Source organism: Hyposmocoma kahamanoa, unplaced genomic scaffold (genome assembly GCF_003589595.1).
Source record: "Hyposmocoma kahamanoa isolate Upper Pololo Valley unplaced genomic scaffold, ASM358959v1 66, whole genome shotgun sequence".
Classification (NCBI taxonomy): Eukaryota; Metazoa; Arthropoda; class Insecta; order Lepidoptera; family Cosmopterigidae; genus Hyposmocoma; species Hyposmocoma kahamanoa.
The window spans coordinates 19,175,847-19,187,995 of NW_020653854.1; the positions used below are offsets into that span (position 1 = coordinate 19,175,847).

The following is a 12,149-nucleotide window of genomic DNA, read 5'->3' on the forward strand; positions in this document are numbered from 1 at the left end:
ACGTCACGTCACGTCACGTCACGTCACGTCACGTCACGTCACGTCACATCACATCGCATTACATTATGTCATATTTTACAATCTCACCTCTCCCACGGCCTAGAAGATAAATTTAGAATTTTTAAATGGGAGAGGCGGTATTCCCCGGCAATACCACAGTCGGCCGAGGTCAGGGACTCAGGTTTAAGAACCGGCGACCAATACGTATAGGGCAGGATGGCCTTCTGCATTTGCGCTGAAGGCGACAAGTCACAAAAATCCAACCGATTCATGCTGGTAGCGTGGAATTATTTTAGTTGAGGCCACATTCCACATCAGGTGCGTCAGATCGAGATATTTAAGACATTTCTCGGTTTCGGCTTTCACGAGACCCTCGTAATGCGGGATGGTAACGTCCACAAGAAATATCTTCGACTGCGATCGATCCAATATCAAAATATCATGTTTATTTGCAAGAATATTCTTGTCTGTGATAATGGATCTCCCATAGGTTTTGGTGCGGTTGTCTTCGAGCAAAGATTCCAGTGAATACTTGTAATAAGACATCTGTCATCATCAAGAAGTCTGTTGCACGAGTCCGTACTTCAGAGCGAGTTCTTGGTATAATATTTTGGCTGCCTGGTTGTGTTATTATTATGTGTACTTCTGTTGATATTACATTTATTGAGAATTCATCTACATGTCCTACCACTTTGTCTTGACAGGGAAAGGAATCGTTTTACGATAATTTGCCTTTGCTTATACTTACGTTGTTGGTAAAATAAATGGGCAAGCAAAAAGTGTTAATTAATTAATTCCTTTTGAGATCTGCGATGTAATTACAGCACTGTAATTAAATGTGTTTTTGCTTAGATAAGTTAATAATTAAAGGTTATTTTATTTGATTTTCATTAAATTAATTATACTATATAATAGCAGTAGAGCTCCCTGTGAAAGAGTTCGTCCAGGGTACTACTGCCACCTTACCTATTTCTGCCGCCAAGCGGTAATGTGCGCATTACTGCGTTCCGGTTTAGAAGAGTAAAGGTGCTGGTGAAATTACGGATACATGGCACTTCTCAACTTAATTTTCAGGGTGACGGGCACAGTGGCAGTGCCCCTAAGATCTTTGCGATTAAAAGCTCTAAGTGGCACTGCAACTGTAATGGATAGGCGTCTCTCTTTCCACCAGTCGCACGACTCTTTCGTCTCGTTACTTTTTTTAAATAAAATGTTAGTGCGCATTTGACCTCCACCTCACCTGATGGAAAGTGGCGATGAGGTCGAAGATGGAGCATGCACACGTAAATAATGCCCATTCACGCTCGCCTTGAAACTGTCCAAGTTATAGCGTTCAGGGAACAAGCCTGCAGCAGGGAATTCCACTCCATAGTCGTTCGCCATATAAATGTGGAAGCGTAAGGCTTCATGCGAATCTTTGAATTATACACAACGCAACAATACTACCACAACTTGGTATTATTGAAAAAATATATAATACATAATGTATAATAATAAGCTTAAAAAGCTTTTCTATTGTCAAGAATTTGTACAAATACCGAAATCGTAAAGTGGTAAATAAACCGCCAATGATTTATTCAAAATATTTGCGCGAACATAAATAACAGCTCGTGTGTGATAAAAATATGTAATGCTTGAATATTAAAGAGTGAATCGTGAGATTTTATTTATGTTTGATTCGCCCTAAGTAATTTAAATCGCAAAGATCTGAAGGGCACTGCCACTGCACCCGTCACCCTGAGACATAAGTTGACAAGTCTCATGTGCCTGCAATTTCACTAGCAAGCTTATCCTTCAAAGCCGGAACGCAGTAATCCTCGCATTGGTGCTTGACGGCATAAATAGGTATGGTGGCAGTATTTCACTGGACGAACCCTTTCACAAGGAGCTCTACTGTTAATTAATTGATTTGGTTGATATTTCGTTCTTATCTCTTTGATACCACGAAAATGTCCAGAAATATCTCATGATCAGAAAACTATTTTTAGAAAAGAAAAACCCATATTAGGAAGGAGATTATTAGGTTTTTCTGAAAATTCATTGTCTAAAACTGAAACTTCAGTGTCTTTCAAAATTATAAATCTAAAGTCTTTCTAAATTACCGAAATTATAATAATTAACAAAAAATACACTTATTACTGAAATTGTTCTGTTGTCGTAGACCAAAGCGCCATTGTTCCTAAATCACTCTGTGCGGTTATAAAAAGAAATACATTATTGTATTGTATATATATACAATAATGTATTTCTTAATACATTATTGTATTGTATATATATACAATAATGTATTTCTTTATGCAGTGCCGATAGCAGCATTTGTAATATAAAAGAGTAAAAACGCAGTGTGCCGTTGCTATCCTGTACTTTTGGTTCTTTCCTTGGTTTCTCTATATAAAATTCCAGAAAATATTTATACATACCAAGAAAAAAACTAGATACAAAGTCCCGACAACGTCGCAGGCACCGGCTCGACTTCAATAAAATAAACATACTAAAAAATATAATAGTTTGGAACGCTCCAGATGAAAATATTTACATTATACTCACAATTAAGGACAATACAAAATAAGTTAGAAAGAAAGAAAGTACATATTGTGTTGGTTTACCTCAAATGACACCACAAAAGTAAAAAAAAAGAAACGAAACAAACTAGAACAAAAACAAAACATAATCACAATATTCATACGTAAAACATAAATAATTAATTACGAAACAAAACCCTAAACAAAATAATAGAAAATACATAAAATTAAACTTTACTTAAAACACAAACTATTCATATACAGACACTAGATATCCGAGTAATTACACGGAGAATAATATCTGGTGTCTCGTGAAACATTTACCTACTCATTTAAATACTTTCAGGATAAACTTTTAAAAGCTGATTTAACGTAACATACGGTATTCTTTGTTCTGTTATCCGTGTTCACGCAGCTGTGAGCCCAGTATCTTGGTCTCATAGTTGAATGCACCTCTGGGTAGGACAAGTGTGTCAGCCGTAGGGTAAGTGTCCGTGTAGTTGACAAGTTACGGACGCTGCATATGCTAGCTACGCGTGCTTAACCTAGAGGAAGACTTGAATTTTTCATGTTATTACTTTAAAGTAGACTTCAAAATATGATTGCTTTTTTAAGTTGTATTACAATATTTTGGCCATTATGCGTCTGGATAAGTAATAATAATTAAGTATAATAAATCTTGATTGAGTTAAGATCAGAGATGGGCAGTGGGTTAAAACCCAATCAACGTGCCCGCACTTTAACCGAGTTTTAACCCAATTCTGCCCTAAATCGTGGGCAAAAACGGCGAATATGAGGTTTGGTATAATTTCATACTTATTACATATTTCGATGTAAAAACTTTTTTTAGGCGAAAAAGAGACAACCTAGCAATCCAATGGATTCTCACGACTAAGGATGCACATTACGATTGGATGTTTATGACAATCGATTCAAGTGACTATTCGAATCGTGTCAGATCAGAAAGCGATAAACATTTTGTAATATTATTATTAAATTGAACAAAACTCGATTTACTTACAACAAATATTTAGACGTAACTAGTTTTTGCCCTCGAGTTCAGGCGTTAAAACCCGCGCGCTTGCCTATTTCTGGTCAAAATAATGGTTACCTATCACAAGCTGGAAACATGATTTATAGAATTTTGTTTCTCCGAAAACCTTTAGACTTTTATTGAATAGATTTTATTTCATTTGTCTGCAAACACGTTATGGTTTTTTTTATTACACCATTTAAATTGCACTATTTTGATATATTGACAAGTATTGTTTTCCCGATTTTTATTTCCTCAACAAACTAAATTATACCAATGTAACTAATTGAATATTTTTATTTTGTAAAAAAACGATATTAAAGTATTAGAACGTGTCGCACAATACAACTCGTCAAATTAAAGCACCTTGCATCTTTAGAAAACTCGCTTCGCTCGTTCTGATCGTGCTGCTTTTTCATATACTAACCTAAACATACAGGAGGGAGTCGTACCGTCTAGGTAATGCAAACAAATTCGGCTCTCTCACTCGCCGGCCGCTGTCGTGACACGCTCGCTACACTCGCTCGCCTCGTGCGGCTTTTTCATATATTAACCTAACCTAAACCCACAGGAGGGGGTCGCACCAAATTCAAACGCAAACAAATTCGGCTCTGGCACTCGCCTAAGTTACTTATTGAATACTCAAGACCATTGTTTTTAAATTACATTTCAGATGACAGCAAAAACATAGCACAAAAACGTGTGTACAAGTACGAAAATTACGTAAGTAGACTTGCTGTGCACCGACAAAGTACAGTCTAGAATTTTGGAGCTGTATGGTAAAATTGTATGGCGGTACAATTTTTTCTAAGAATTGTAATTTTGTCGAAACGAATTTTCAGCAATCTAAATTATATGGAAAGCAGACAGTATAACAAACATGATTAGACCAAACAAACTTCTGGCCAAAGAATACGTATGTGTAATAATTATTCTAACAATAGGTTTCCGGATAAACGATACTTCTGCTGTAAGACATTTTTATGTTGCAAATTTATACCAAAACTGTCATCGCACTAATGAAAAAAGTCGAACCGTTTTCGGACTAATAAAATTCGGATAACAGAAATTCGAGTTTGTAATAGGTTACCCAAAATAATTGCATGGTATCTTAAAATGATGTGATATTATTATACGAGGAACATTTTAAGATAAGTTTGACCATTAGCGTCCATACTTACTAGTTTTAAATAAAACTGTATGACAGACGCTACGTCTTTTACAATTTTGAAACTCCCTGTGTGTATGTGTGTGTGTGTGCACATGTTTTTAAATCAATCCTACGATAAAAATTTTGGGTTCTGTCGAACAATTAAGCAAAACACCCGTTTTATAATGTATGATATAAAATAAATTTGCCTGTTTATAAATTTTATCTTATATAATACATTTCAAAAAATGAAGTCGATTGATATTGTGTTACTCAAAGTACCACGTAATCGGTATGATTGTCTGGTAAATTAAAACTGTGTCGAAATCATCTTTGTTATGTAATTGTAACAATAGAATTATAGTTACCAAATATAACTGATACGAGATATTTTTATTCGCTGCTAGATCAAGGTAATTAATATTTATCATTCCACCACATTCATTATTGTCTTATCAAAACGTTCCAGTAAAATAAATAACGTGTTTATTTCAGACCATCGTTGTAACAATTTATTCTATATCCTTATTTTTTTTCTTACTAGCGTTTTCCTTGTCCGCAGGCAATGTAAATAGTGTACGATGATTACTGGTGGGGACCAGCGTGCCGTTAGTCGACCATCATGTACATTGTAACATGAAGTCGAGCAATTTCATCTTGTGTATCAGCCTTATCTGGCTCAATTTGACTGACGCTAAAATTGGTGAGTGAATCGAAAATATATCTAACTTCTAAACTTTTCGAATTAAATTTTATTATTGTCATTCTGAAAGGTACAAGGTTTTGGTTTTTACTCTTTTGACGTTTCAGAAAACATGTTGTGAAAACAAAACCTTTCTTTTTTCCTTTTTGCTGTCAACATGTAGAAATATACTCGTACAGAAATACAAGACGGCTAAAACAGTTGCTGTGTTATGCAAATACAGTACTATCAGTCTGTGCTTTTAGTTTACTCTTGTTTCTATGTTTTTCATTTTGTCAAGTTGCTACTTTTAGAAGAACAGTATCTTTAGTAACTTATGAATATTTTGCTGGACCATTATTTTATTGTTCTAAATAATCTGTAATTCGTTGTGGCAGCACACAGACTTAGTTTACTTTTTCACTACCTTGTTACAAGTTTATAGCCACTGTAGTTAGCTACTTCTTTGGTTTTTACTACGACGACTTTTTGTTTCATTACGTGCTGTGGTTTTACTGTCTCAGACTTTGTTTACTGTGAAGTCGGTGTAAATGTGGGGACATTTGAGACGTAAGTTGTAAAACTCTTTGTGTCCAAATGTCTTGTGCAGCTTCGTGTTAAAATTTTTGTGAACGAAAAAATTTAAAAGAGTATATTTTTGTGAAAGTTGAGAAATTTTATTACTTTTTGTAGATTTTTTGCTTATTTGTCTAACTTTCTTATAACCCTTGTTTTTCGTAATTTTTTCATCAAATTTTCGATTGTTTTAATATTACGTCTTTTACTTTAATACCATTTTTCTTTGGCGTCTTCGTCATTACTTAAAGCATGCTACTTTTATTATTATGGTATTTAAATATGATATTCATTTGCAGGATATTTTTGGCACATCACTGATCTTCATTATGACCCATTCCACAATTCGCCAGAGTTCCACAGAGGTGAGCCATTAAATTTTCTCTTTTATTTTCATATAATGAACCTCTTCCCGCTCATAAATTTTCATTTCGTTTCGTTGTTTCACATTACGTGATATTTCATTATCTTTCGCTTCAAGGTTAGCATTCTGCGAATATTATTTAATATCCAACTAAAATTTTTTTTTCAAGTTGCTGTCGTAATTTTCAATACATCGTATACATTAAGTTTGGTATCGATTACATTTCTAAATAGGACTACAATAGAAAATACTACAAAGAATATATATTATCTTTAACATTGATAAATTATACTTCGGAACGGGCCAGCAAAACCTACAATGCTCATTCACTGGATATGAAATATGAACTACTTAAAACATCTTCAAAATTTAGAACCAAAAGTTTGCAAAACTAAAATTTTTCTAATATTGATTTATTCAATTTCATGATGTTTAACTAGCATATTACTTAATAGTTTGTTATTTATTAATACAAAGATCAAATACGAAGAAAAATTTCTTTGATCTGACAGGACTCAACCTACGTCTGTATGCCAAACTAGTTGGTAGCGCGGTGGCCCTATTTTGGCGTATAGACACAGGTTCGAGTTCAGATGGAAAGTAATTTTTCTTTCTGTTCGATCTTTGTATAAATAGTTTTAGAATTAGAAATTCTAAAATTATTAATACAGTAATTAAGTAAAATTATTAATAGAGTAATTAAAATATTCAAAAAGCTTTTAACTAGAGGAGCAACGAATATTTGATTACAGTTCGGTATTCGGATTATTCAACTTGCTTTTTGTTATTCGGCTGAAATACGATTATTTAATCATCATTCGACTAAATACCTAAAAACAGTAGGAAAAAATGATAAAAACACAGTAAATTATTATCGAAAATGTATTAATGTTGAACATACAATACAGAAGTTCACAAAAGCGCAATTTTTCGTTTTTTTATCTAGAAGATCAAAGGACATGTATCATAATTACGATGTTTTCTTAATAGATAAAAAAATATTACATGAAAACTACATATTTATGTTTACTCAGGGCTAAATAAACGCTAACAAAATCAACGAAGTACCTATTATTTCCAAATCAAATAAATTTAAGTTTTTGAAAGTTAATCTAACTAAAGTGAATTAAACGATTACTTTCTTTATTAAGTCATAACAAATCTGCATCCATTTTCGTAACTGGAGTTTTGAATATGGATTAAATATTCCTTTTTAATAACTGGTTACGAATCAGTGATGGAAATCTTCTTTCGTAACTAGTTATGAAAAACTGTTACATAGATGGACCAATGGAATTTAAATTATAAACTTGAAAATGAAAGCACTTTTTTGTTTCAATGTATACATGGAAGGGATCTATTTATTGTAACTGTAGATAATAAGTGATATTTCACTTGCCAATTTCTATAATGCCTTAATCAAGTTGAATAATATGACCGAACGTTCGGCTATACGGCTACGCTTCTGTCCAATTATTTCATATTCTACCTCATATACTTTTCATTGCAACACTATTTTTAACCCTTTCAATTCTCAAATTTAGTCAAGTTCAGATTTTGTATTTCATATTGTTAGCTTTTAGATGGAAGTTCAAATACGTAAATAAGTTTAATTTAACAATGTATACAATTATCTTAATACAAATTTCCTTCACAAAGTTTTGCTTGAAAACTAGGTTGTCGCCACAACCGTGGAAACAGCGAGCACAGCCATCGCAACGGCAGACACCGGGACCATACGTGTGACAGCTCATATTCCTTGATACAGAGTGCCGCCGCTTTCATGGCGGAGCGACATCCAGATACGCTCGAGTTTGTGCTTTGGACAGGGTTGGTCACTTCGTTTTATTTCATTATTGGCTTGATTAAAATTTGTGTCAATGCGTAGATACTGGTACCATGTGCATAATTATTTGTTAAAAATATTTATTCCAAAAGAGCACGCAATTCGAAACAAAACTTAATGTACTTTTACTTGAGAATCGATACATTTTTGTAAGTGACGCGATGTTTTTCTACGTAGCGCTTTTTTTAAATAAAAACATTAGTGACTCAACGATTTGCATTGTGGGCGCTGGATGAGAAAGTTCCTGGTTCAATTCTACGTAAAATTTGGAAAATGAGCTACTTAAATTGGTTCTTGTTGGAGTATTCTGGGTAGTACCTCGGGATGAATTCCGCTGCTTAGGTACTCACAATGAATTGTTGGGGTTTTCTGGCGCGTTGTTATTTATTATTCGTATATTCGTAATTTTAACTAAATAATTTCTTATGAGTTATAACATATGGCACTGCTATTACAATAGCTTTGTAACTCAAAATACGTGATATTCGAGATTATACTATTGCTGACCGTAAAATTTGATTCTATACACATCAATACAACCGCCATTAGAATATGTGAGAAACAATTCAAAGAAATCTACTTAACTCAAAATGAGAGAAACTTTTTCTGAGCTAGTTCTGTACAAAAGAGTTCTTACTCAAAAAGATGAAATTACTCATCGAAAATGAAACTATATTTTCCGATTTAAATCGCGTATATTTCTTATTTCAAACAAACCAACGTTTACCCAGGATGCTGCGAGATGCCATTGAAATCAAAAAACATCCTGATTTCAACAGGGAAGATGGTTTCTACGTACCACCAGTTTGGGATCCAATATTTCCTTTGATGAAAAATCCCTAACAGACATAAGACTGCAGTACTGATTAGTATGTTTTAATTTACTTAAATTTCCATTGTTATTAATAATAAATTTAACTTAATTAAAAATTCATATTTTATTACGAAAACTGACGCGGTTATCAAACATTATAGTATAAAAGTAACGGGACTTACTCGCGTAGTATTTTAGTCGGAAGCGGTCCGACTAGTTTCAACCATAATCGATGTTCTTCATCGGGGGTTGAGTGCAACGTTCTCGACCGCTACACGTCTAGCCACTTGTGCTGGACTGTTCCCGACAACAATTCTACGGACAGCAGTAGCGAAGAAGAGTTCCAGGACGCACTGACGCGACGTATCAGCCCCCCGAGTTCCCCACTGCGGACTGCGTCATCGCCGCGCGCGCAGAGAGCCGCAGTGCGTAGTGCTAGACGTGACGCGGTCGCGAACGTTGCACTCAACCCCTGATGGCGACCATACACTATGCTTGAAACTAGTCGGACCGCTTCTGACTAAAATACTACGCGAGTAAGTCCCGTTACTTTTACACTATAAATTTCATATTCTTAAATTAAAGTAATAAATTTGTAAGACAGATGTAGCGCAAGTCGGAATGTTCTTCGTAAAATTAAAAATAAGGTACTTAATTAATAACTTTTGTAACTATAGTGAAAAAACAAGGTGTTTTGCTTTAATATTAGACATACCTGGTTGATGACTTTACCACCTCAGTCAACCGTGACCATGAGACCTGTAAAGGGCCCAAAACGTCGGTTTGTTTGAAAAAACAAACATACGCTATTTAAATCCGGAAAAATAATTTCATTTCCTATTTGACATATTTTTTTATAATCTGTCACGGAAAGTGAGTAATTCGTTTCTGATCGATTCTGACTATTGCATTAACAGTGCGATGTTCATTTTGATACATTACCTTAGTAATTTTTTCATGTTTGCGTACGACAACTTTACGCTAAAGTCTATGCATTGTAGAAAACTGTACACAGCGCCATTCACAAGACAGACCGGAAATTACGCCCGGCGCGATTCGACCGCGTCTGGATTGAAAAATGTAAAGCCACAAAAGCCATAAATAGTAAGCGGTCGAAACCTTTTCAGTTATATGAAAAAGTAATAGCATCTCATTGTATACATGACTCTTTACATTCTGGCTCGACGCCAAAGTATGCCCCGTTCAGTCTTTGTATTTGATATCGTTTCTAATAAAGACAAATCCTGTGCATTATTGTCTTATTATGCAAACGTACAAAACTCCGCCTCATAACGCATGCATGTTTGAAATAACAAACAAAAAGACGCTACACGATGATTTTTATAACATGCTCCGCGTATAGCACAACTTAGTTTTTTGTACGCAACAGGTTATGCCATGCCATTTATCTCCGCTACTCCAACATTTATTCAAATAAAACTAATAAGATAAAGAGAACCTGGTATAAATAAAAATAATACTTTGTTGTTGTTCATATTTATATTATTGTTTTTTTCCGAACATTGCTTTGATTGCCTTTCGGTTCACGGTTTTACGGGTCGAAAAAGATAATCGAAATCACCTTGTCCAAGTAGCTTTATAAACAAATCTGATTCCGATCCCAAAGTAAGTAATTAAAGCACTTGTGTTATGGAAATCGGAAACAACGACGGTGTCACACACACCCAGACCCGAGACAATATAGGAAAGTTAGTTTCTGACTTTGACCCGATCGGGAATCGAACCCGGTACCTACGAGATGGCGACACTATAAAAACCGGCGTGCAAGCCACTCGACCACCGAGGTAGTCATTTAAATTTTTAATAAATGACTTCCTTACTTATTTCTGCCGCCAAGCAGTAATGTGGGTATTACTACGTTCCGGTTAAGAAGGGTGCTGGTGAAATTACAGGCACATAAGATTTGTCAACTTATGTCTCAGGGTGACGGGCGTAGTGCCCATAAAATCTTTGCGATTTGGTCGCTGCATGACTAGTTATTATAAAAAAAATATGGAATTTTTTGGTTTTTAAAAAGGAATAATTATATGCAGAGACATCCTCTCATCAACAATGGAACACACAAGTGAAGAGTTCCAGCTGGAAGCAGTTAGAAATGTAACGGACGTTCTAAGTCGAACATTCAGCAGTCAGTTCGTGTTCCCAGCGCTGGGGCACAACGACCCCTCACCTTCGAGACGCCTTATGGATATGTGGATGCAGTGGCTACCTTCTGATGCTTTACAAACTTTTGAAGAGAGTAAGTGAGTTGCTTCCTATGAAATAGAAACGTTACGGATACTTTTTATACTCCTGTACATGGTTTATGTCATCGCCATCATCATCATCAACCCATTTGCGCGTCTCACTGCTAGGCACGGGTCTCCTCTCAGGCGAGGGTTTTAGGCCATAGTCCGCCACGCTGGCCCAGTGCGGTTTGAAGAATTCACAAGTTTTCCGAGAATTGTGAACCTTCTTCCACGTGCAGGTTTCATCACAATGTTTTTCTTCACAGGAAAGCTCATGGTAATTTTCAAATTAAATTTCACACATAAATTCCGAAAACCAAGAGATGCGCGCCCGGATTCGGCGACGCCACGACCTTTGCTTGAGAGGCGGTAGGTAGGCTACCACGGCTTTTATTGTCCTAGAACTCAGTATATTTTTCTGAACGTGTCGATGTACCTATCTTAGTTTTAAATACTGCTACCGTAAAGTACAAGTATCCAGCAGCTTTAAATTTCGAATACAACGTAAACACAGATCGTACGAAAAGATATTCAACGTAAAGCAGCTTAACTCGAAAATAAAGCGTATGTAGAATGGTGCCAGAAACACGATATTTGTATTCAGAGGAAACACGGAAAACAGCTATGCAGTGGAGATGCGATTTGAATTTTATGACGTCTAATCTTAAATCTTCGTTCTCAGGTGGATTCTATACGATAGAGCAGTCGCATAGCAAACTAAGAATTGTGGTGTTGAACAGCGTGTTATGGTCGGGAGGAGGATTCAGATCTGAGAAAAGTACTCATAAAGCCAAAGCCCAGTGGGAATGGTTGGAACAGGTGCTCAGCAAAGCTAGGAGAAAAAATGAAATGGTGAGTAAACTGTAGTACCCCCTAGCCAGCTATTTGGTCCTGATTATGTAAGCGTGAAAAA

The 12,149-nt window shown here is 35.4% G+C and overlaps 1 protein-coding gene across 1 annotated transcript in view; it reads left to right on the top strand.

Annotated features, from left to right (window-relative positions):
• The window catches only part of LOC113231818 (acid sphingomyelinase-like phosphodiesterase 3a), a 98,034-nt gene that overhangs the window by 82,710 nt on the left and 3,175 nt on the right, over positions 1–12,149 (top strand). The window contains exons 2-6 of the mRNA XM_026466352.1: positions 5,268–5,408; positions 6,263–6,328; positions 8,004–8,157; positions 11,042–11,247; positions 11,919–12,088. Coding sequence (XP_026322137.1) covers positions 5,342–5,408; positions 6,263–6,328; positions 8,004–8,157; positions 11,042–11,247; positions 11,919–12,088 — 663 coding nt within the window. The 5' untranslated portion in view covers positions 5,268–5,341. The remainder of the gene's footprint in view (positions 1–5,267; positions 5,409–6,262; positions 6,329–8,003; positions 8,158–11,041; positions 11,248–11,918; positions 12,089–12,149) is intronic.